The following is a 24062-nucleotide window of genomic DNA, read 5'->3' as shown; positions in this document are numbered from 1 at the left end:
CTTTGGATAATTTCTCTTTCAATTTCTTCCTCTAATTCTTTCTTGGATTAGTCCCAATGTGCTCATTTGCGGCGGACCCCCAACATTCGCTCGCTTGCCTGACACAAGAGGGATCAATGGATGGGTATTTATAGCTTCTGCCAGGGCGTGGGAGGTTGTGGGCAACAAGTAGGTTAGTGGCTAATCTGATGTTGACAGTGGCTGAGAGCGACTTATTCATATAGAGAAATTGGATTTTATTTTTAGAGCCTCCATAGTGCGAGGCAACATCGCTTAGCTTGGGGAAGTCTGCATATAGGCAGGCAGGGCTTTCCCTCATTTTTGGGAAGTGATTTAAAAAAAAAAAAAAAGGAGAGGAGAGTAGGAGGGGGGTGAGGAGGAACACAAAGGCGGACAAGCAGGCAGGCAGGGAGGAGAACTAAGTGTGGTTGCTAGACTGACAGTCGGCAGAGGTGAGGAGTGAAATCTCTGCTCAGACACACACACAGCTGCGTATTTGTGTGTTTGTGGCAGACGGCATTCAGACGCTCGGCTCTTGTGGCATTTTAGCTCCTGCTCTTCTCGCTTTTTTTTTTTTTTTCTAATTTATCCATACCGGCCTGGAAGACAGAGCGGGCCTGGAATGTCAGAGATTATCGGTCCAGGAAGTTGTCAGGAATGTCAGGTGCTTGCCCGCTGAGCACGTTTTGAGTCTGGGAAGGGAAGCCAGCCGGCTGGCAGTCGGTCACGGTGGAAGAAACGAGATTTCTTTGCTTCGCTTCACAGGTATGGTGGGGAACTTTTGCATGTGTCTTGGCATCACTTTATGTTGTGTTCCTTTTTTTTTTTTGACCTCTTCTATCAGTCAGTTTTTCAACTTTATCTGCAGCTATTTAGTTGCTCGTCATTTTGGAGAAATGTTGTCATTGCTGGTTTTTTTTCTATTGCAGTATAAGTTAGTGGTTTTATTGTGCTAGTTGTAGTTGGTCTTTATTGTGTTCGATTTTTTAATTGCTATAATGCATTTTGCAGAAATGTTGTCATTGTTAGTTTTTTTTCTTTTGCACTATAAGTTAGTGATTTTATTGTGCTAGTTGTAGTTGGTCTTTATTATGTTCTATTTTTTTATTGCTATAATGCACTATAAATTAGCGTTGTTGGCATCGACATTTTTCAGTTTTTTCAATCACTTATCCACTTCATTTCACTTTATTTGGAATATTTTGAGTCAAAACAGGGAATCAAAAGTATCCCCTAAAATGTCAAAGTTTAGGAAGCGTCTTCAAAATTACAACATTGACCAGACAGGAAATGACCCCTCCATGCTCATCCTTCCTCTTGCCTCATCTCACCCCCTCAGTAATAATGTCAGTGACGGACGGCTATGGCCGCTCGCTAACCCATCTCAGTCTCGGCGGCGTGTTCCCCCCGTCCCAGGCCCGGCAGCTGCAGCACGGCGTGAGCGTGAGGACGGGATAAGCTTGAGCGCTGCAGCGGCTGGACATGAGCTGTCAATGTTACGCAACAGCTCGGTCCAGAGATAGAGCAGATCAGATCTTGTTAATATAAATGTATGATTTGATGGTTCACAGCATCCAATTGTAATTTGTTTGCATTTTTGAGACATTTATGCTTAATCAATATTCGTATTAGCGATTGATGCGAAATTGCCATGTCAACACAAGACTGACCGTGTTATTGGATTTTTACGCCAAATTGTGAACTAATTAGCCAAAGGTCAAAGGTGCATATCAGCATATTTGATGTGAGGGAGCTGGAGGAGAAGATTGCAACAAGGTGGCAAATGAAGTTTTATGAACATGAGCGAAGGAGTGGGAGGGAAATGAAGACAGCGAGGGAACGCCGTGTGTCTCTCTGCGCCATTATGTAACGTTACCTCGTGCCCACTGGCAATGGCGAGTGGTGCGGAGGTGGGCGCCAACTTCATCACGGAGGTACCCAAGAGGGAGCGTAGCAAAGGTCAAACTTTTTTTGTATTCGACCTCAACTTGGGCTGGCCAATCTAGGCGAGATTTCAAATGCATGGATATGGGAATGCTAAATGAGCTAGATCATCAGATGGAGCTTGTGTGATGGCGTCCCCCCGGGACTTAAACCAGCGGGAGCCTTCGAGCGGCTCCAGAAAAACCTGGCGGGAGTCTGTTGAAGTGCCTGCGGGTCTCTGCAGACAGGATGACAGCAACATTGTCATGACACATAGGATGGGGGTGAAGGCGAGCCCGCTAACCATATATGGCGAAAAAAAACAACATGATCCCTCTTTGGTCTTTTGCAAAAGTTCAAATGGACAATACCGTTTTGAAACGAAGATCTGTCAATCCATATGTTCCGAAAATATTTTCGCTCGACTTGATTGTAACCGGGGGAAAAAAAATAGTGATGTAATCGTGATGTCATCGGACGTTATAATCGGTAACATTAACCTATGTTATAAATCGAGGGAGTTAATGCATAACAGAAGGATGAAGTATGCTGTCGGATTTTCCCCTTTATGGCAGTTTTTGACTTTGAAACAAGCCATATAAGTCATACTCATTTAAATAATATACATCATGGTCAAATCGAACTCATTTCAGTGGACTCAAGAAGGGAAAAAAAATGGCTTCAATTAAATCGGAGCATTTATAGTGCTGGCGTGTCCAACATATTTCCTTGTGCCACATTCGTAGTCACGGTAACAACTTTGATTAACATCTTCGCTCTTCCCCCCCCGAGGGCGGTTAGCAGGTGGCAGTTGATGGACCAAAGTTTGATGGTTGAGAGAGTTTCATTTTGTAATCTAAACATTGGAGAGGAGGAGGTGCTGAAGCCAAGATGCAGGAGATGAACCTGAGCAGGATCTGACGTCTGTTTTGTAACTTGATCAATGACCTCACAACATTTAGATCCTTATTTCCTGCGTAGCCTCATTACCTTGTCTTATTCTCACCGCCTCTGAGCCTCATAAGCCCCCGATCTAATTAAGAGTTCTCTCGGCATAGCTGAAATAGTCCCTTTCTTCCATTGCGAAGATGGCACGGCGATTAGATTTTGAGATCAGAGGTGTCGCTGTCAAAATTGTTTTGAGTCGGATCGTACGCGGTTACGTCAAGGTCTCGGAATTGTACGTCTTGTCAATGACAAATTACCGTCATCAACTGCTGGACTGGGGTTGCCAGGTTTCAAAGTGCGCTTTGAGATTTCAGTTTGGAGGGAATTCAAACTCGGATCCAATTGATAAATGAGATGCGTTAGTTTTTTTTTCTTCAAAAGTATGCAAAAAAAAATCAGCTGTATGGCTTGACGTAAACAGAATACTGCAGAAAAACTTTTATCGTAAGGTTTGAGTCACTGTTTGTTTGTACTTTCTATTTGCCAACAAAAACATTTATGTTCTTAGCTTTGACCAACATAATTACAGAGCATTTTTTTCCCTTAACATGGATTTCCTAGCAGTGATGCAGCAAAAACACCCATGTTGTTTTGACGCTGGCCTGACAAAATGTTTGTGAACTTCTTCTGCGAGCCCGCTTGTGAAAGCCGCACATTTCACATAATGACTAATCCGAAAATAAAGCGAAGGGTTCTTCCTCTTTTTATAGGATTCGCTCAGCATAGTTGTGGGAGTTCAACCGGAGAGGTCAGTGACTCAAACTAATGGTCCAACCAAGTGATCAGATCGGTAAATAGATCTAAATTTGGTTGTAGAAGGTCAATTTAAAGGCAAACGCATGTGTATTATTACAATAAACCCCGCCCACATTTGAAATATCTACCTTGTACTTTAAAGCTAACTGCAAGCCATCCAAAAGTGACCTAATGGGCTTTTATTATTTTTTTTTTCCGTTGGTATTTTCAGTCATCCCTGAGTCAACTTTTTCCAACCCGATTTGCATTTCCATGACCAGTTTAAACACGCAAAGCCGTGCCAAGTTGTTTTCAGGACAGGCTGTGTCTGAAGCTGGGCCAAAGCACACTCCAAGAAGTTTGGGTGACGTCTCGCCTCCTTTTGGGCTGCCCTCTCTCCTTTTCCTTTTTCAACCATTTTTATTTTTTCAAATTCTTGCACAGTACTTCTAACCCTAGTCAAACATCTTATATACTCTAAGAATTAAAAAAATAATAATACTAGGAATTTAAAATATAAAAAAAAAAATGTATGTAACTCCTAGAACTACCAAGTCATTATAAAAAGGGAAGAGAAAAAAAAAAAAAAAAGGCTTCCTCGGGTAAACACTCTCTCACCCAGTGAGTAAGCTGTTGGGCAACTCGCTGTTGGCAGGGAACATTAAGCCCCGCCTCCGCCTTCAGGACAAACAAGACAGGAGGGGTAGACCAAGCGAAGGATCCCCTGGAGGGTGCCAAAGCCGGTTTAAGTGACGTCACCCGGCCTGCTATGTTCAGGCTGATCCCGCCTCCCTCCCACACTCCCTAATTCCAATCCCTCCCTCCCTCCCTCCCCCTTTCACCTCACCTCTACGCTCCACCTCCTGTCTTCCTGGGCCTTACAGGAATTCCCCTCCTCGTCACATTATTATGAGGAAACCGCTGGCAACACCCCAAAACCACTGCAGAGCTCCAGCTGATTGGGCGGAAACATAGCAGTGAGTGTTTTGACAGAGAAGCATGCATGTACTGACTTTTTCTTGGTCAGGGACAAAAGGAGGCACTGATTGTTTATTTCCATGAAACGTGAGCCAAGCGTGCGGTAAGAAATGAACATTTTGTTCTATTTGTCAAGCACACACGCTTTTGTTTTTTGGTATTCCGACCTTATGTTGGGCGTGATGGGAATTTTTGGTTTGCACTATTGATTATAGACAGATTTAATGTTGTGTAAGTACGTGGCCAAAGTTCGTTTGTAAAGTGGAGTTTACCTCAAATATATTCCTTTGACCAAAAAAAAATAAAAAATTTAAGTCACAATGAGTTAGGGAAATGTCACTCACTACTCTTAGGGACTTTTTTCGAAGCTGTTGCAAAGGAGGAAGTGGATATATGCACGAATATATTTTTCTGTCTCTTATCTGAATTATAAGTATCGTGAAAAAGATGCAAAGAAATTATATTCCGCTGCAGTACTGCATCTATCTACCCACCCGGTCGTTTTCTCCTTCCATCAATTTTTCACCAGGGTGCCCACGCAGACTCAATAATCAGCGGCCTCCATTTTGATGCTCCCGTGACCTCTAGTTTCCTGCGGGGGCAGCAACACTGTACATACAGTGGATATAAAAAGTCTACACACCCCTGTCCGAAAGCCTGACAGAGACCAAGATCAATTCAGTTGAAACTCTTAGAAAAAGAAATCTTTGTCATGATTATTTCCTGGTAAAATCATTTTTTTATGACTTCTAAGAATTGAGTGGTTCTGTCAGAAGTCAGCGCACAATTGTTGGAAACAGACAATCTTTCATCCCTTACTCATTTTCTGCTTCCTTTTTTTTTTTTTTTTGGTCCAGTAGATTAGACAGAGTGAGTCATTCCAGCTTCTTACAAAGATATTACAAGAAATTCCAAGATACTCTGGCTGATGATGATGGATTTTAGCATAATGGGACACTCCCGCTCTGGCGGGGATTCCTTAGCACCCCATCATTGTCTGACCACGGTCACGGTGTGTGAAAACGACTTCACTCCCAGATTGATTTATTACCCTTCCGAGCGTGGGGAGTCTCGCTCTCTCTTTTTTTTTTTTTTTTTCCTTGTCTGCAAAGATAAAGAATTTGTCTGTAGCTGACGCAAAGTGTTATGGACACTTATTGCATGGCTCAGCAGCTGAGGGCTGCAAAAACGTCTTCACAAGCTACAGGAAGAAAGCCCCGATACAATCTGCAGACTTCCTTTCAAGTTAGCAAAGAATTTTGCAGCGCTCACTTATCTGCTGGCTGGTGGAATTTGCATTGTCCGAAGATGTGAAGGATGTTCTTCGAATGAATACAACTTTTATATAACCTTTAACGAATGACAGATGACATTTTGCCAGTGTACCCAGGGGCGGCGCTATGGGGTGGCCAGTCCAGAAAAAAAAATATTTTATGCTAAATTGCATCAGACTTTTTCTGGAAATCCTGACAAACTTTTTAAGAAGCTTCAGGTGCATGTTGTCAAATGCCCTTGACTGTCTCCGTGAAAGTATCCGCAGCATGTGTGTGTATTTTACACAAAGCCCGGGCGTGTACAGAATGCTGGTGAAGGTGCTCGAGTTACATAATCCTTCCGCGCTTTGACGAGGAAGAAGGGGGCAGCTGCCGGCTAGCATCTCGTCATCTTCTTCCCGCTTGTTTTCTCTTCCTCTCTATTGAATTTGGATGCCGCACTGTGTATCCTATCTCCAGATCTCCGGCCATCCTGATGTCTTCCCGGTTGCATCATGTCTTACACACACACATCAGTCCAAATGTCTTTCTCCTTTGACCTGTCCTTTACTTTTTTTTTTTTTGCACGCGTGGACCATCTGCTCAGACTCTTCTGTTTTGAGCGTACAGGCTGGTGTGGTGTTGTGCATACTAATGATATCAGATGCTGTTATATCAAAACAACTAGAGCGTGTATTTTTTTTTTATGCTAGCAGGGAGCGCAGCAGCTTGAACGAAGAAAAGCCGGCAGAGCAGCCTGAAACGAGTAAACATTGTGCATATGGAGACTTCACGCCGTTGTTACGTAGCTGATGGCGGCCATCGGGGAGGCCTGTCGTTGGTACGGTTGTGAGGTGGACGTCTTGATTCTGTAGATTGACATCCCGTCCTGCTGTGCTTGTAGAAGATCACACCAGGTGAACATTAGAATTCAAGCCTGCGTGTGTTTGAGGACCTCGCTCTGGCCTTTGGGGTGCTACTAATCCCATTTCCCCCCCTACATGATGTAGGGGGGGTGCACGGGGGAATTCAAGATGTGCAGTTGTCATGACAGCAACCAAAAAGAAGCCAGACTCTCTCGCTCACAATCTTCTGCATCGGCCAGGCAACCACCCGAGCTAAATTATTGGCGATTGTTGTCAAAATTCTGGAAGCCTTCCACAACCTGTTCTGGTTTTCATCTCCAGGCGACCTGTTGATCTTCTCCCCTTTTTCTTTACGGCTTCCACGCTTTGCAGATGGCGAGACCAACGTTTCTAAGCCCCTTTTTGGTGAAATATTTGACCATTATGAAGATGACTCCAGCAAACCCAAGCGCAGATAATGAGGGAAATTTGAACCGTATAATCATTCCCTGCTGTCTTAATAACTTGGCTTGCGTGGATGGAATATTTTGTCCTTATTAAGGGACCGCAGCCTTGTCGCTTTCTACTCATTGTTTCCTCCGGTCTGACTTCACGGGTGTCGTTCAGGGCGAGGGGCTCTTGTTTGCGGTTACTTATGTAAGGGGAGCAATTTGATTTCGACCCAAGAACTAATTCAGTGTATGTTGGGCAGTAATCACCTCTACCTCGGGTTGCCAGTGTGGTCTGACATAAGACCTCCAGTAATAAGTACAAACAAGGAATCATCTCAGCGCTCTCCAAGAAAAGATTGCGCGAATCCCAGGGCCGATGTTAGAAGAGCGAGAATCCAAAATGTCTGCAGAAACATGGCTTTGATAGACATTAACGAATGCGGTGCCCTCTGTTGCTGTGTTTCTGCTGGCAGGGCGTCTTTGTTTTGCTCTGGATGGGAACACATTATGTAATCTGTGGCGTGTGCCTGGGATCGAAAGAGAAGGGTGCGACTTGTAACACACATAATGACATAATCCACTGACCTCTTGCACCAGCCGCTCATGTCCTCCTCCTTCTCCTCTCTGTGTATATTCCCGGCATGGAATTACACTCATTTTGGCAACGACGGAAGAACATCCTTTTTCGCCCTCCAATAACGTGTGCGGTCAAAAACGAAATTGCCGCAATTGGTCCTCGAGGACTCGTCTCGAACCGTGATGTCATATCAAGCAGAAAAGCCGTGGCGGATTTATTTTTCCATTCAGGGTCAGGGGAGGAAAACTCGGAGTGGTCCGCTATTATATGAATGAATAGCGTTGGTAAAATGGAGGATTCAGATTGTGGGGCCGATCACAGGGCTTGAATGTTTGATATAAAAGAATCACTTGTGCAGATGTTTGATGATGTTCATGAAATTAAACTTGATTATTTTTTCAAATCGGGTGTGCGTGGCTATACGGGTGCGTTACGCAAGCACGCTGCCTCGACGATGACAGTAGTTTCCATTATGGAACGGTGCTCTCGCTCGCTCGGCTATGGAAGAATATCTGTTTTTCATTTAACAGACATCAGCCCGCATCGGGCCGTGTGGGAGGAATTCCGAGTAACATTACTTTGATTCTGCCATCCATTCACAGTTGCGTACAGTTATGTGGGCACATGCATGCGGCCGCTCTCTTGATGCTGAAAATCTACCTCTTCTTGTATTCCAGATAAAATCCAAGAGGCCCAGAAAGAGCTGAAAGAACCTACAAGCTCAAGGAAAGGTAAGAGATATTTCCTTTAATATTATTTTTTTTTTGCAATGTTTTTTTTTTTCCCTCCAAATGTGCCTTAAATAGTGGCAGTGACCTGAGCAACTACGGAGTCATGCTTCTAATGAAAATGAAAAACAACTCCAACTCACTAGCAGGTCATTAGAGCGTTGATTAAATTATCGTTTTTAATGAGATTGAGAACAGCTTGTGTGGAGGAGCCAAATGGACATGTCATCATATATTCTTGTCCCTCTGTGCCCGCTAAATGATGACTAGACTTTTTATTACATACACTTTCTACGTTGTTGTTTTTTTTTTACAATTAACCACCTGATTGAAAACCTTACACAGCTTTTTAGATGCATCATTAATGTTGGCTCCACATTTATTTTGGCTGAGTATTTTCAATCATTTTTTTTTAATGCTTTCAATGCCGTTGTGTGGATAATGGATTCGCAAGAACAGGGCGTTCCTCAGTCTAATTATGCCAAATACCCTGGAGGAGCCGTGACCTTGGGAAATACCTTTGGCAGGCGGGAAACTGTGACATGTCACTATTAGGTTTATATAACATATCCTGAGCCACCTTTTCTAAGCCAACAAAGGATGATGCTGATGTGGAATTAATTGGGGCGTAACGCCTTTGGAACAGGAATAATGTTGACATAAGTGAAGGTTTAAAAGTTTTTTTTTTTTTCCACAGGTTTAGCTGAAAGCAGTGGACAAATTGAAGATAGCGTCAAAGGCTTGAAGAGAAAAAAACTTGTTGCCGAGAACAAGCAAAAGAAAATCCCCAAGTCTCCAGTCAAGAAACCACTGCAGTTAAAAACTCCCCAAAGTGTGGAAGGAGAACCCCCCGAGGAAACGACACCGTGTTCCCCGGTTCCTGACAGTCCTTCTCATCATCCTCCAAAATCGTTGAATGGGAAAAGGGAGTCACAGGATGCTCAGCCGAGCGAACCATCCCCTGATAAAGGGGAATCTGTCACTGACCATGAAAGGCTGAAGCAAGAAGACCCCAAGTCAACGTCACACAGCCCAGACCATGACGATGAGGAGGCTTCTCTAAAAGTGGAGAGCAACGCCTGCAGCTTTGAGAAAGATCCCTACCACACCAGCGCTCCGCTTGATGTGCTCCTGAAGGCGATGGAGCCTGACATGCTGACACTTACAGAGAGGAAAGGGACCTTCCAAGTCACAGCCACTGCAAAAGCAACTTCTACTCTTCAAGCCTCGGCTGAATCATCAAACATGCCAGCTGTTAATATCGGTGGTCTCCATCCGCAATCGTCTCCTATGCAGACATATTATATCGACAAACAGGGTAATTTTATCGGCATTGCGGCACCGGTACAGGAAAACGTCCAGGCGACACAGGGTGACCCTTTGCAATCGTTATCGTTTGCAAATCAACATTTTATCCCCGTCGTATCTAATCCGGAAAAGCCGAGGCTTCACATGAGTTTTAATACCGGATTGTCCACGATAACTCACGCCCCGGCTCCCTCGGGCTCAAATGCTTTGCCAAAAAGCCAACCCCCAATCGTGCATACCTGCCAGTCACTCTCGGCAAGTGTCCCCAGCACCATTCAGGTTCCAGTTACACCTGGAAACAACCACGTCCAGATCACAACTGTCATGAACTTTGGGTCCGAGCAGGTTTCCAAGGACCAAAAACCGAAGAAGCCGGGGAAATATGTTTGTGAATACTGCAACCGGGCGTGTGCAAAACCCAGCGTGCTCCTCAAACATATCAGGTCTCACACAGGAGAAAGACCATACCCTTGTGTCACTTGTGGCTTTTCCTTCAAAACCAAGAGCAATTTGTATAAGCACAAGAAATCCCATGCTCACGCCATAAAACTCGGTCTCATCGCACGCTCGGAATCAGGAGGCGCGTTGCTATCGCAAGATTCTGACAAAGCCCTCGGAACGCACTCGGAGGTGGAGGAGAGCGGCGACAGCGACGACGACGGAAGTACCGTCGATCTGGATCCGGATTCGTCGCAAAGCAGCGCGGCGGCTTTGTCGGAAAACAGCCTCCAGAGTTCTGGTGCGAACCACGGAGAAATGGACTCCACTGCCGACAAATCAGCTCAAAGAGGTCACGAACCCAAAGTGACAGCTGTGCTCCCAAAAGTTGTCGTGTACCCCGTAAACGTTTCGCCTCTGAGGGCAGATAGTCCACGAGTTACCGGCGCAGCTCCCGAACAAGCGGCTTCGCAACGGCAACGAGAGTTCTCAAATGTTAATCTGAGATCGAATATCACGGTCTTGTCATCTCTAAAAGAGGTCGTTAGTACGAGTCCCTCGCTGGACACTGTGAGCGAAGACGAAGACCAACGCTGCAAGTCTCCACTTTTAAGCGGACACGCTGAACTCCAAAGGCAACAAGCGACCGATTTTTCCCAACAGCAACAAGCCAAGTGTCTACTCAGCCCCCGTAGTTTGGGAAGTACCGATTCCGGCTACTTCTCTCGCTCGGAAAGCGCTGACCAGGCGATGAGTCCACCGAGTCCGTTTGTCAAGATCACGCCACCTGGTGAAATTGACCTACTTAAAAAGGATAGTCCTCATGTCCCCCCGGTTGTTGCGACAATTATGCATGTGGCAGTGGAGCAGAAGTCCCAAGCAAAAGAAGGACAGATGCGACCCCCGTTAGAAACCAAAACCCTTTCTCTTGAAGAAAGAATCTCAAAGCTGATATCTGATAATGAGGCGGTGGTAGACAACAAGCAACTGGACAGTGTTAAACCAAGACGGACGTCTCTGTCGAGGAGAGGTAGCATCGACTCTCCCAAATCCTACATCTTTAAAGATTCCTTCCAGTTTGACCTGAAACCAATCGGAAGAAGGTCCAGTTCCAGTTCAGACATCCCCAAGTCGCCGTTCACTCCCACCGACAAATCCAAGCCGGTTTTTCTTCTCTCCGTACCTTCTCAATACTCCCCGATGGATTGTTTGCCGATAACGAGGAGTAACTCGATGCCGACGACGCCGGGTCATTCCGCTCTTCCGCTCAATATCGCCCACCTGCCCCACAATTTACGAATTTGTCATTCATTTGAGGAGAAGAGTTCGATTAACGACGATGTCTTTTCGTCCGCACCGTCGACTCCCAATCCGGCGATACATTCTCGGACTTTGGTCCGGCAAGCTGCAGTGGAGGATTTTTCCACCGGCGACGGGCACAGACTTCCCAGCGTTCGCTCCATGGATGACGGATATCACGGTGCGAATAACAGCACGGAAATGATGCAAAGAAGTCGATCTTTTGAGCACAGTCAGGAAAGACAACGAAAACTTCAGCAAAATAAAGGCACCATGTACGAGTGCGAAACGTGTCGAAACCGTTACAGAAAGCTGGAGAATTTTGAAACGCACAAAAAATTTTACTGCTCCGAACTTCACGGGCCAAAAAACAAGCCTCCTGTTGTGAAAGAAACAGATCAAGATGTCTTTCATAGCAACATGCAAACAAATTTAGTTCCTAGGTCAACAATCGGCCCCGGATTAGTCGAACAACAGACGTCGTTCCGAAAGAGAAGGAAAATGAAGAGTGTGGGAGATGAAGATGATCAGTCGCCGACCGACACAAATCCACCTTGCTCCGTTAGTTTCGATTCAGGTCGGCTACTGGCGACCTTTGGAAATCCCACGTTCCCCCAGCACGCCGTCATGGTTGACATCCAACCCAAAAACAACCAACCGAAGCTACCTCAAATTCAACTCGTAGCACGGGGTACGGGCGCTTCCGATTCGAGACTCTCGCCCATTCGAGAGACTCAGAGCAGCACCACGGCGAAAACCGAAATGCAGAGGCAAGGCAGCGGCACTTCAGTCATCAGACACACCAACTCTCTGAGTAGACCGAGTTCATTTGAAACCGACTCTACAGATCGGAGTTCTCCGTTGGACAGTAGAGAAAAAGACGTTCTGAAATCCAAAGCTGATGTAACGGCAACTGACCTTGAAAAGTTACCAAGCAAAACCATCGAAGCCGATTCGAGGAATCAAAGGACCGAGAGCACCGCGGTAGTACCGGGAGAAAACTCGACTCCAGCTCAACAGTGTCGTCTGGTACGTCAAAATAACATCCAGGTTCCGGAAATTTTGGTTACCGAAGAACCCGATAGAGAACATGAAACGCAGCCTTCGGAGCAGACGGAAAAACCGACGGATCAATTCAGCTGGCCGCAAAGAAGCGAGAGTTTGTCCAAGCTCCCGGCGGAGAAACTTCCACCGAAAAAGAAAAGAATCCGTCTCGCTCAGATGGAGCACTCGTCGGGCGAATCGAGTTTCGAGTCCAGCCTCTCGCGAAGCCTGAGCCGAGACAGTACTCTCTCGCACTGTTCAAGCATATCAACCTCTTTTGACAGAGAAGAACCGTCAAGATCAGAGAGCCCCTCAGGAGCTGAGTGCGTCAGCAGAATTGCCGAGCCGCAAGGTCAGCCCAAAGTCTTCAGCACGCTCGGTGTACCGGGAGTGATGCGGCGTGCGGCGTCCGAGCAGATCACTTGTACTCAACCCTCAGTGGAAATTTCATGTGACTACCGTAGCAAGTCCTTCGACTGTGGCAATTCCTCTCCCAGAAGAGGTCAGTCACCAGTCGGTCACCCCAAAAGTGGACCAATCAACCAAGGTGCCCAGGTCCCACTTATTGAAAGGAGGCGTGGGCCATTAGTCCGCCAAATGTCCCTAAAGATCTGCCCGGATAATCAACAGTCTGTTCGAAAAGCTGTCATCAATCTCGACAAAACTCCAATCGCAAACTCTCTAAGCCAAAACAGATCCCAAATTCAACTTGTCAACCGATTTACTGCGGCCCAGCCTTTCGTCATCCATCCTGGAGAATTACCCCTGCAAGGAAACGAACAAATGGTCCAAAGTATACATCTGGGCTGCCCGACACAGCAGCCCCAAGTCCATGGCCTTCCTCATCCTTGGCACCAAACATCTAGAGTTCAAGTCTGCCAAAAGCTACAGCAACCCCTGAGCCAGATTTTAATCGGAAATAAGAATGCCCTAAACAAGGAAGACAGTCAAAGCCTTGTGCCTAAATACCAACTACAGTATCCTACTCAAAGGCCAAGTCAAACATTTTCCTTCTCCAACGCACAAGAATCGTTACCAGTTTTAGCAATGCCTCTTCCCAATCCCATTTTGAGCGTTTCAAAATCTTCCGACGTCTATCCGAATCAGCCCGGTCTTTATTCGGATGTTGAGAAAAAGTCTGTCGACGGCGCTCAAAGCCAAGCCGGCGCTATCCCGTTGCCGCAGATCCTGATAACCCACGAGCAGATGCACACCGCTCGCTCCGTCTCCAGTAAGAGCAACCTTCCGGTGGTAGATGCTGAAACTCACGCGGCACCGATCGTAAAGAAAGATCGGACTCCAATCGGTAGTCTCCAAACTAAAACGGTCGAAAGGCCGTCATCTCTTGGTTCTTTACATTGCACGCAGAAATTGGCATCGGTGACTCTATGCCCGCAACAGGAACCCATCGCTTCCAGTAAAAGAATGCTATCACCGGCTAACAGTTTGGACATCTACATGGAAAAACATCAAAAACGTGCCAAGGACGAAAACGGCGCCGTCTGCCTCACCGACGGCAGGTCGGTCAATTATCTGAATTCCACTCTATCCGAAGTAACCAGACAACGGAAACTGACGCTAGTCCGGCAGGTTTGCACAACCGAACCGGCGGATAGTCCCATCGAGACCGAGGCTCCTCCTTTGCCTTCCATTAAAACCGATACAGAGAAGGATCTCGATGACGTGAAGCCGATGTCACCCGACAGTACCGGTCTGGAAAAGAACACGGTTATTCCCGAAGAGGCTCACCCTGTCCTGGTTCCCAGTCTGCCTGGTCGCCAGGTTGCCTCGATGCCAAGCAGTCACTCCCAGAAGCCTCAAAAAGTGGAAGAACTTCGGTGGAATCCCATCAAATCACCCATAAGACCAGCGAGTTTCCACGGCGGCCAAGTGAAACTGGCCACATCTGTTTCTGTGGTTAACACCAAAGACAGCCACCGTCTGTCTTTCCCCAGCCTGAAGACAACCACCACTTTCACGTGGTGCTTCTTGATGAAGAGGAAACAAATTCACACTTTGCAGACCGACCTGAAAACTTCAGCATATGCCGCTTGGGCAGTCAATCCAAACAATCCCAACCCACTCAGGTTGCCCACCAAGGTGGTCATGTCTCTCCTGGACTCCAAACAGAGCTCCAAGAAAATCCACTACACCTCAGCTATAAAAACATCTGGAAAATCAGATATCTTGTCTTACTCCGGCAAGCTGAAAGACGTCATGCCACGGGTAACGACACGTTTTTGGATTCGTTGGAATATAACAAAATAATCAAAACAACATTCCTTCACAGGTACCGGTGACTCAGAAGAGCAGATCCGTTGAAACCAGAAGTAAAACGGAAGCGCATTCCAGCAATGAGTCAGACAAAGAACCGACATCAAAAACCGAACCGAGACGGATCAAAATCTTTGACGGCGGGTAGGAATTTTGTCGTACTTTTCCCCGCTTAATTGTTCCTCGGAACTTTTATCTCATCTTCGCCCTCGTCTCTTCCCCCCACAGATACAAATCCAACGAAGAGTACGTGTACGTCCGTGGGCGAGGGCGCGGGAAATACATCTGTGAGGAATGCGGCATCCGTTGTAAGAAGCCCAGCATGTTGCGCAAACACATCCGCACCCACTCTGATGTTCGGCCGTATCACTGCACCCACTGCAACTTCTCCTTCAAGACCAAAGGTGAGAACGTTCGCAGGCAACAACCAAACATTCCTCCGACACGAAAAACCCGGCTCAGCATCCCTTTAATGAAGATGCTGTGATTCACCCAGTCGTTATCAAACTCGCCTCCTTCCCACGCCGACAGTACTTTTTTTGTCAGAACAACCCACGTTCGTTTTAACTCAGCCTTGCCCATGCGGAGACTCTTATCTCATCGTGTGTCTTATATAAGCGTGTCCTATGATATCACCTTTTTTTTTTTTTTCCCCCTCCTTTGCAGGAAATCTCACCAAGCATATGAAGTCCAAAGCGCATAGTAAGAAATGTATGGAGATGGGCGTGCCCGTTGGACTCAGTGAAGATCAAGATGCAGAGGATTCAGGTATAACCCGAAAAGAGCTGTGACCCCAAAAAAAAAAAAATCATTGAGCTTTTGCTTGGGTCTAATCAAACATTCTAAACGTAGCTTCATCCTCTGTTAACTCCAAGTGCATGTAGGCGGCAGGCACAACATTTACAAAGAGGAAATTGCTGCGTCTAATTTTAGAGAAGAAAAAAAAAAAACAAGGAGACAAGCTGCCTGAAAGCATTTGATGGTCCCAGTCTCTAAGAGCATATTTGTTTTTCCATCTCTGCAAGTGCTGGAGGTGTTTGACGGTCTGAGAGGGGAGGGAGGGGGGGGACTCCACTGACTTTCATTTCACTAAAATAAACTTACCATCTTCTAAATATATTTTTCGGATCCATCCGCAGGCGACCGCAGTCAAGTGAGCAGCGTCGACCGGCAAGATTCCGACGGCGACGACTCCGACGGCCCAGACGAGGAAGAGAATGAAGACGAGGAAGAGGAGGACAGCCAAGCCGAATCCGGGTTGTCCACCAACCCTTCCGTGTCCACCAGCCCGCAACATATCCCGTCCAAAGAGAGCGAGGTCCCTCCCAGTGCCCTCCTGGCTCAGATGTCAATCAGTTCCCTCGCTCCAGAATCCTTCACCTCAGACTCTGTCCTCATCATGAACCCTTTGCCGTTGAGTAAGCAGTACTCAATCTCGGGGTACTGCCCGAGCTCCACGCCACTTTGTAGCTTTCTGCCGCCCGTCGTCACCAGCGCCGAGTCCAATTGCTCCGACACGGAGTCGGTGCATATGATGAGCCCGGTGTCACCGTGCAGGCAGATGTCCATCGACTACCCTGACGTTGATGTTCCCCTAACCCCCCCAGTGACAGGGACGGGATTTAGACCTTTCCAGGTAAGGCCAATTGTTGTATCTTGAAATTATTTGTTGGCTCAAGTTTTTGTTTTTCATTCCAGCCCACATTTGTTTTTTCCCGCCCAGAAGTGGCACCAATTGTTTGCAAACATTATGAAGAGGTTTCTCTCCGCTTGCTTTGAATCCAATATACTGAAAAGCTCAATTCCACCGAGTAGTTCCAGTTTATTTTTCCATTATGTGGTTTGGAGTGGTAAACCCTAATCACACCAGTTTCTACCACAAGGTGCGTAGGCGGGATGCCAATAGATACCTCAGCTATGTAAACAGTGTGACACAAACCCAAACAGCTTTGAGTCATTTCTTTCTGTCATGGTCCCGCCATTTTCCACACTACCAGTTAACAAACTTGTGTAAACCCAATTTCCCAATAAAGAGGTCAAGTGTGCTTGCTTCAAGTTCGTCACTCCCAGTTGAAGTTTATTTACCCTCGATTAAATTTCTTTTTTTTCCCCTGCCTTCAATAGGAACTGTCTTCTGCTACTCATCCTTTGGTAAAAACCGAGAGTGGCATGCCAGTGGACCGAAGCACGCAGACGTCAACTTCACAAAGTCCGACGCATGCTCCTCTACAAGCCCCGAGACTGGAGACGCCGACCCACCTATTCAGTCACCTGCCTCTGCACTCCCAGCAACCTTTTCGCTCCCCTTACAGTATGGTTCCAGTCGGAGGGATCCAACTGGTACCTGCTGGACTGGCGGCTTATTCCACCTTTGTGCCAATTCAAGCCGGTCCCGTTCAGCTCACCATCCCGGCCGTGAGCGTCATCCACAGAAACACGAGTCCCTCAACGGCTCCTAACTCTTCCCCCCGGCCGGATGGCTTGCAGCCCCAGCCGCTTGTGATCCAGGAACCGATCGGAAACATGGTACCCTGCTTCCCCATACGACAAGTGACTGACTTGCAGTGTCAGTCGGTTGGTTTGGAGACACTCAGCCTAATGGGCCTAACCAACACTGGGTTAGCGTCCAGCCAAATGCTTCCCCAGCAAGGGGTCGCCTTGCAGGTTCTGGCTGCAAGTCCCACCTCCCAAAGCAGCACCAGCACCCAGACGCACATACCGGGCCTCCAGATCGTTAACATCGCCCTGCCGGCCATCATTCCCACCCTAAGCCCGCTGCCATCTCGTAGTCCTCTACCTTGGTCGTCCGACAGGCAAGGGAGCCCCGACGTGCTCGGAACACAATCATCTCAAAGCCCCTCCTCGGCTCGCACCGCCACTCCCCAACCGGGTTCTTTCTCAGTCCGCTCCTCTCCAGAACTGAATTCGGGCAACGCTGCAGAGCTCACACAGACTTTAGAGAAGATAGAAAGGGAGAACTCCTCACAGCAGCATGCAGCCCCGCAAAGTCCAGCACACGGACTTGTGAGTGTGGTGACCCCCAAGCACGGCGATGATGATGCACCTAAGAAAGCAGCAGCGGTGTCCAGCAGGCAGAAGATCATTGATGATGAGGTTTCCAGTGATGATGAAGACAGACTGGTCATCGCCACCTGAAAACAAGCCCAAACTCACCTTTGTGGATTTTGTATGTAATTGTAGTCACTTTAAGACTGAAAAAAAAAACTTCTTCAGGGGTTTGTTTCTGTGCAAATCACCTTTTCAAAGCACAGACGCTGACATTCACATTGTACGTGCAATCTTATGGCAATTAGAATGATGACCAACGGTTTTATTTTTTAATTTTGTCAGCTCCGGAAAAATGTTTTTGTACATGTTGTATAGACGATTGTGCCTTTATGGAGTTTCTTGTTTAGGAACGTGTACATAATTCCATATAAATTCACTAGTTGCTTGTGTTTATGTAAATATATATACCAAGTTAGAAGTTGCATAACAATGGAAGATATCACTTCTTTTTTTTTTTAAGATCATTTCTCATTCGTAAATTTATTGAATTATAATTGTCGTACTGGTATATGTACATTTCTATGGCTTACGGGGCAATGTTTATGTGTACAAATGTTGTGTTCAACTATTTATTCAAATTCATCTAGTGCCCATTCTGACTTTTTGGTCCATTGGTATGGTTGCTTTACTTTGCTGTATCGATATTCTGAACTGTATAAGTAAAGATTTGTTTACAAACACTCAAACATATTATTTTATATTTTATTATTGCACTCAATGACTTCAAACTGTAATATTCCATGTTTGCATGATGCAAGCCAGAAGCCACCATTTCAGGTACGTCTCCAGAAATATAAATATTGTTATTCCTTTCCTGCAGAATAATCTAATATAGCCACGCGGACTCGTCCCTCGAGTCCAACTCTAACGAGCGACTGAAATCTTTGGTATTCTCCTGAGCGGGATGATTCTTCTTTTTGAAGAATGAGGTCATGGATTACTCACAGTAATTGCAGGAATAAAATTGTTCTACACAAATAACTACTGACAAGTAAAACACTGTTCATGCATTATTGCCTCATCCTCTCATGCCTATTAAAACACACATAATTTAGACTGTCCTATTTATTAATCTCATGAATGACACTTGGTGGATTATTAAATTGTTTTGATTTGACTACAGTGACTGGAGTCGTGCTTGAGGGCTCTTTGAGGACCTGCAGCAGCCATGGACTGAATGAGGAAAACCTCGTCCTTGCATCAAGCATCTTTGCAGCCCATTCACAAGGTGACTCATACATGGACTCTCCCACAACAGCCTCCCTCTATCGTTGGATGCAGTAAAACAGGCGATGGGAAAGTGAACAGAGACATCTTGAGGTCAGTATATAGAAGTTCTCAAACCTTCTATTACATGTTGAGAGTTTGGGGCCAGAAGCACTGACCTACTTTTACAATTTCAAATGTCTTGCATGTCATTGAAATAATCTATTCCACACAGTCCTTGCACGACTTGATTAGATTGATCAAATTTGATCATCTATAAGTTTCACTGTTCCAATACTTTCCTATGACAGAGCAGCTTTTTGTACCAGTGCCATGAACTGTTCCACTACCCAGTGGAAACGAAATGCTGAAGTCTGATTAGGAGCCCCCACAAATCTTCACCCTGTCAAGATACTTGACAGAGAAGCACACAAGCAAGGTCAGTTTTCCACTCGTACCATCTCCACTTAAGTATTTTCTCCATGTGTGGGTTGAGAAAATACATTACGCCTTCCTTCTATTTCTGTCTTTTTGTTTGCACAATTGCTGATGAGGTCATTTGTGAGATCTGCAGCCACTCTGATAAGTAAATAGCTCGTCATAGTTATTCCAAATCTATTTATATGTCACAGCTTTGGAAAATTCACCGTGAGGGAAAAATACACACAAACAAGGATGTCATGGACCTCAGCAATTTTGACTCTGTAAAAAAAAAAAAAAAAAACAGTCGTGACATTTAGAATGCACCATGTTGTGCCTATGAGAATGTAAAATAATTGAGTATTTTTGTTCAACTTTGTTAAAGTCCAAAGAACAATGGGAAAAATGTTTTATTTTATTTTTGTACTGTGTGTGTCTGCATTTTAACAAAGCGTTTTCACATATATAAATATGTCTTCAAACAATATATACATAAATAAAATATGTACATTATCTCATAGCCGTGAATATAAATTATATTATTTTGTCCAATTCCAAAACGCTTAGTCTCAATGAAATTCTTGTTAGGGGTTAAAATGACACTTTTCACACTTTTGTATTGCTCTGCTGCCACCTAGCGGATTTGCGTAAAACTTCCCTGGAGGTGTCTCGTAGGAATGTGAAGTCGCAGTGATTTCTCTCCCCGCCTTCTTTATCAGCTTGCTCACAGACAACATTTGTCTGGGTGGAAGCCAGAGGACACAACTGTATGGAGGAAGAAAGGAGGAGGGGGGGGGGGGGGTAAATACTTGTATAAAGCTGAGAGTGAACATGTGGTGCCACATTCACGCGCAACAGCAGAAAGTTCTGTGCTCACCTCTCAGGACGCTTTTTGACACTTTGCTGCAAAGGACGGGCACTCGTTTTTCTGATTTTTCTTTCTCCTGGATTATTTCGATTTTCTTTCAACCGGAGTGATGGATATTTACATTTTATTTTCCGTCTTGTCTCTGATGCACTCCTGGATTTTAAGCATAGGTAAGGAAAACATTTTAAATTCATTTATTTTAATTCTGCTTAATCTGTAATACATTTATATTCATGAAAACAAGTGTTTCATTGTTGTATTTATTTTTTATTTCAGCAATCTGCGCTCCTGTTGAAACGTCAACCACAGTTCCACAAGTGCGCCATGTGCGCGAAAAGCGCTGCTCATGCGCGACTTTCTTGGACAAGGAATGCGTTTATTTCTGCCACTTGGACATCATATGGGTCAACACTCCTGAGTAAGTTTTGCTAAATGTTTCATATTGACTATAATTATTTGTATAGATCTGGGGAAAACAATCTGTGAATTTATAGTATTTGCAGAAATTAAAAAATTGTTCAAATAAATCATCTTGAAACTGCTGCTTCAAAAATAACCCAATTTTGTTTAAAAAAGAAAAAAACGACCAACCAATTCAACCTAACTTATACAAACAACCCAAAAAATTTACAAAATTGGAACTCCACCCAATTTGTTCACTTCTAAATTTGAATTAGAAGTGAAATGTCTTCAACAAAAACTCCAATTACTTTGATTTAATCTATGCGTAGAATACAACAATAGCAAATTCCCCCCCCCCCGATCTATATCTAATAATATTCTATATAATGACACAATAAGCCCATAACTCATGTCAAAGTGATGACTTTATCTTGGTCTAAAATCTCCTGTCCTTTTCCAGGCGTATAGTTTCATATGGCTTAGGCAATGCCCCCAGGAAAAGGCGTTCAGTCCAGGTTGCCACGGCAACCGCAAGTGGTGGCTCCCGCTGCCGTTGCCTGCATCAGGGAGACCTCACCTGCACTGACTTCTGCCAGAGGTGGGTCATTTACATCCGACATCCCCATACCTGTGTGACATTACTGGAAACGGGCGGAAAAAAAAAAAAAAAACTTTTTAAGCATGCACAGGCGTGTTTGAGTGGGTGTTCAAGTGCGTGGTTGCTTAAATGCTCTTAAATAGGGGGATATAATTGCAAGTCATCATGTCGTCTTTATGTTCCTTACAGGGAGGAGACATCAGTAAAGAATGAAATCCCTTCTGATGAGGGCCCCGAGCTGGAGGCTGACAGTAGAAAGACTAAAAGGTATATTAAGAAATATATTTTCTGCTCATAATTGGACAGTAATGATTCCTCTATTTATCAGTGCATTTTTTTGGAATTCTAGGAATCGCGTGACTAATAACTTCCGATAACTTGAAACATGACTGTCTCAAATGCCTAATTGCTCTCTCCGTCTTTGTTTGCAGTATGAACAATCAAAAAAGGGCGACGCCGCCCCGGATCAGCGCCGCCGTGGAAAATCTTCTTAAAAAGTGGACGCAAAGCCGCAGGCTGAGAACGCCACTGAAGATGACCCGTTATCTTCAAGCCAGAAGTGGAAAGATTTCTTTGCCTTCACTATAACTCAGGGATCTTCATCAACCCATCGACCACCTCGGGGATGGCGACGTGAGCACCTCCATCTTGATTGCATCCCAAGCGGAGAGAAAACTGAGACAAGGAGTTGAGATTTCAAGAGATAAGCTGAAGACAAGTTTTTTTTTTCTCTACAATCACCTCTATGCACTCCAAATAGAACATTAAGTAACATTTCAAGCCTTTTTTTTTTTACGTCAGACAACCACTGCCATCTGTGGATTATTTTTAATTCTCAAAAAATTGGATACTAACATGTAGTCAGGAATAAGCCATTCTGGTTGAACCACTTCCTGTCTACATCAAGATCCTATGTAGCTCACGGAAATGCAAATTTCATAGTTCACCTCCAAAAAGTATTTCCTTCCTCAATAGGTCTTATATATTGTCATATTTATTCCTACATTTGTACTTGTTTCGTCAGCCATATTGGTTATGCACTATGTCATTTCTGTGAAATGTTTTGACGTCAAGATGCCAAATTGTGGCGCAAAATATTTTAATAAATGTGTTTATTTAAAATCTGAGTCAACTCCTGTTTGTTTTATCAAGAGCGCACTACATCGATTGTGATATAAAAATATATTCAAGAGAAATTCCAACTGGTGTGCGATGACGGAAATTTTAAGTCTAAAAGTTTTGTTGACCACCAAACCATTTTAAAATGTCATGTTGCCACTTGCCTTATTAAATTTGCTATAAATATGGTACCATTGAGCTGCCACTGAATCAAAACAAGACATACCCAAACGTGTTGCGACTTGCAGGTGATGTTAATGAACTTCTGTCCCGGTCGAAAAATAATCGCCGACATGGGCGACATTTTTGATGTCCAACTTGACTTGATTGCTCAGTGCCGCCGTCTGTACGGCAGGGGCGGATCTATTTTTCTCGGACACAGGGCTGTGGACCACCCCAAAAAAAAAAAAAATCCTAAATTTATGTGAAACAGTTTTTCAAAATGACAAATTTATTTATAATTGCCTTGTATATTGGTTACAGTTTTTTTTCTTGTATGCAGCCCTGAGAAGAAAAAGTTTGCACCCCCCTTGTTGGACATCATCAGTGACTTAATCCTGCCCTGATGATCATCTTTCTCATCTTTCTTGCTTTTGCATCAACCACCTGCTGAGACGTGAGTCATCAATGAGTCACTCTTTAAGTATTCTCTGTCTGGCTTTGAGAACTTTGAGGGTCCGGTGAGAACCTTCAGTCTCGGCGCTTTAATTGTCTTTTAAATAATCTTGCATTTAATTTCCCGAAAATACATAACTTCACATATTAACACTGCTCCTAGCAAAAGAAAGAATAAGCGTCTTTGTTGAGTATGATGTGTTTTATTTGAAGATTTATATTCTTCTGACAGGTTATTAGGTCATGATTGTGGAAATTTTCGAGTTGAACAATGCACAATACAATCGCCGCAAATCATTTTTTGTGCTGACAGCAAACGATTCTCTTTGATCGGGAATCATCGTCATTAATGCCTTGGTTCAAGTTTCTCCATGTCGGGAATGACTGTCTTGTTTTTTTAAAACTGTCATCATCTACAGTGGCTTAAAAAAACAACAACAACCTTTGACAATTGAAAAGTCAAAAGTTCAGATATGTTTTAAAATATTTGAACCCTTTTTTGCATTGGATGTATTCTGTACGTTAGCGTCTTTGCCGCATCGGTTCTCCTGATTGGCTCTTATTTACGTGCGATGTGGTGAGTGTCATACAAGTTGTTCTTGGGTTAGCTTCAAACGGCGGCGCAACTAAATTCACTCCCATCACTCATCACTAAATTGTTTGAACTGGCAGCAGGCGGCAACCCAATGCAAATTGGTGGAAAACATTTAACTCCGCAGGCTGTGTGGCAAATGTATTCTAATTAGACTTACTGTGCCTGCGGCTGCTAGCAATAAATACCTGTTACTGTTTCTGCACATGCCAACGTTTCCAGATCCACCTGGTTCATGATTGCAAAACAGTTGAAGACGTGCAGAGTCATCTCGGATGGAAAGTTATATAAGTGAAAAAAAATTATTTAACCAGTAAAGTACAATACAATTGATACGATATTTATTTTAAAGCTTAAAAACAAAGGCCAAT

The 24062-nt window shown here is 44.7% G+C and overlaps 2 protein-coding genes across 3 annotated transcripts in view; both read left to right on the top strand.

The window, feature by feature from the left end:
- The window catches only part of hivep1 (HIVEP zinc finger 1), a 32858-nt gene extending 14301 nt beyond the window's left edge, over window positions 1-18557 (top strand). For both annotated transcript variants that reach the window (XM_088366228.1, XM_088366229.1), the window contains 7 exons: window positions 8389-8442; window positions 9137-14754; window positions 14819-14946; window positions 15031-15206; window positions 15469-15570; window positions 15942-16438; window positions 16927-18557. In XM_088366228.1, coding sequence (XP_088222354.1) covers window positions 8389-8442; window positions 9137-14754; window positions 14819-14946; window positions 15031-15206; window positions 15469-15570; window positions 15942-16438; window positions 16927-17958 — 7607 coding nt within the window. In that variant the 3' untranslated portion in view covers window positions 17959-18557. The remainder of the gene's footprint in view (window positions 1-8388; window positions 8443-9136; window positions 14755-14818; window positions 14947-15030; window positions 15207-15468; window positions 15571-15941; window positions 16439-16926) is intronic.
- A 1761-nt stretch (window positions 18558-20318) lies between these two features.
- edn1 (endothelin 1) lies at window positions 20319-22492 on the top strand. Its single transcript, XM_088365380.1, has 5 exons — window positions 20319-20535; window positions 20642-20783; window positions 21228-21365; window positions 21555-21632; window positions 21797-22492. Exons 1-5 carry the CDS (start codon window positions 20475-20477, stop codon window positions 21951-21953), a joined length of 576 nt encoding a protein of 191 aa, XP_088221506.1. The 5' UTR covers window positions 20319-20474; the 3' UTR covers window positions 21954-22492.
- Window positions 22493-24062: the final 1570 nt, after the last annotated feature.

The sequence above is a fragment of the Syngnathus floridae genome, chromosome 21, assembly GCF_059516105.1.
Source record: "Syngnathus floridae isolate MCC-2025c chromosome 21, RoL_Sflo_1.0, whole genome shotgun sequence".
In the NCBI taxonomy this organism is placed as follows: domain Eukaryota; kingdom Metazoa; phylum Chordata; class Actinopteri; order Syngnathiformes; family Syngnathidae; genus Syngnathus; species Syngnathus floridae.
The sequence above is the reverse complement of the archived record's forward strand: the minus strand, read 5'-3'. Positions and strand labels throughout refer to the sequence as shown.

Excerpts from the sequence above, each read along its gene's own strand:
- edn1 (XM_088365380.1), top strand. The coding sequence starts at position 20,475 with ATGGATATTTACATTTTATTTTCCGTCTTGTCTCTGATGCACTCCTGG. Across the intron at positions 20,536-20,641 it reads CTCCTGGATTTTAAGCATAG|CAATCTGCGCTCCTGTTGAA; the intron begins GTAAGGAAAACA and ends TTTTTATTTCAG. Across the intron at positions 21,633-21,796 it reads GACAGTAGAAAGACTAAAAG|TATGAACAATCAAAAAAGGG; the intron begins GTATATTAAGAA and ends CTTTGTTTGCAG.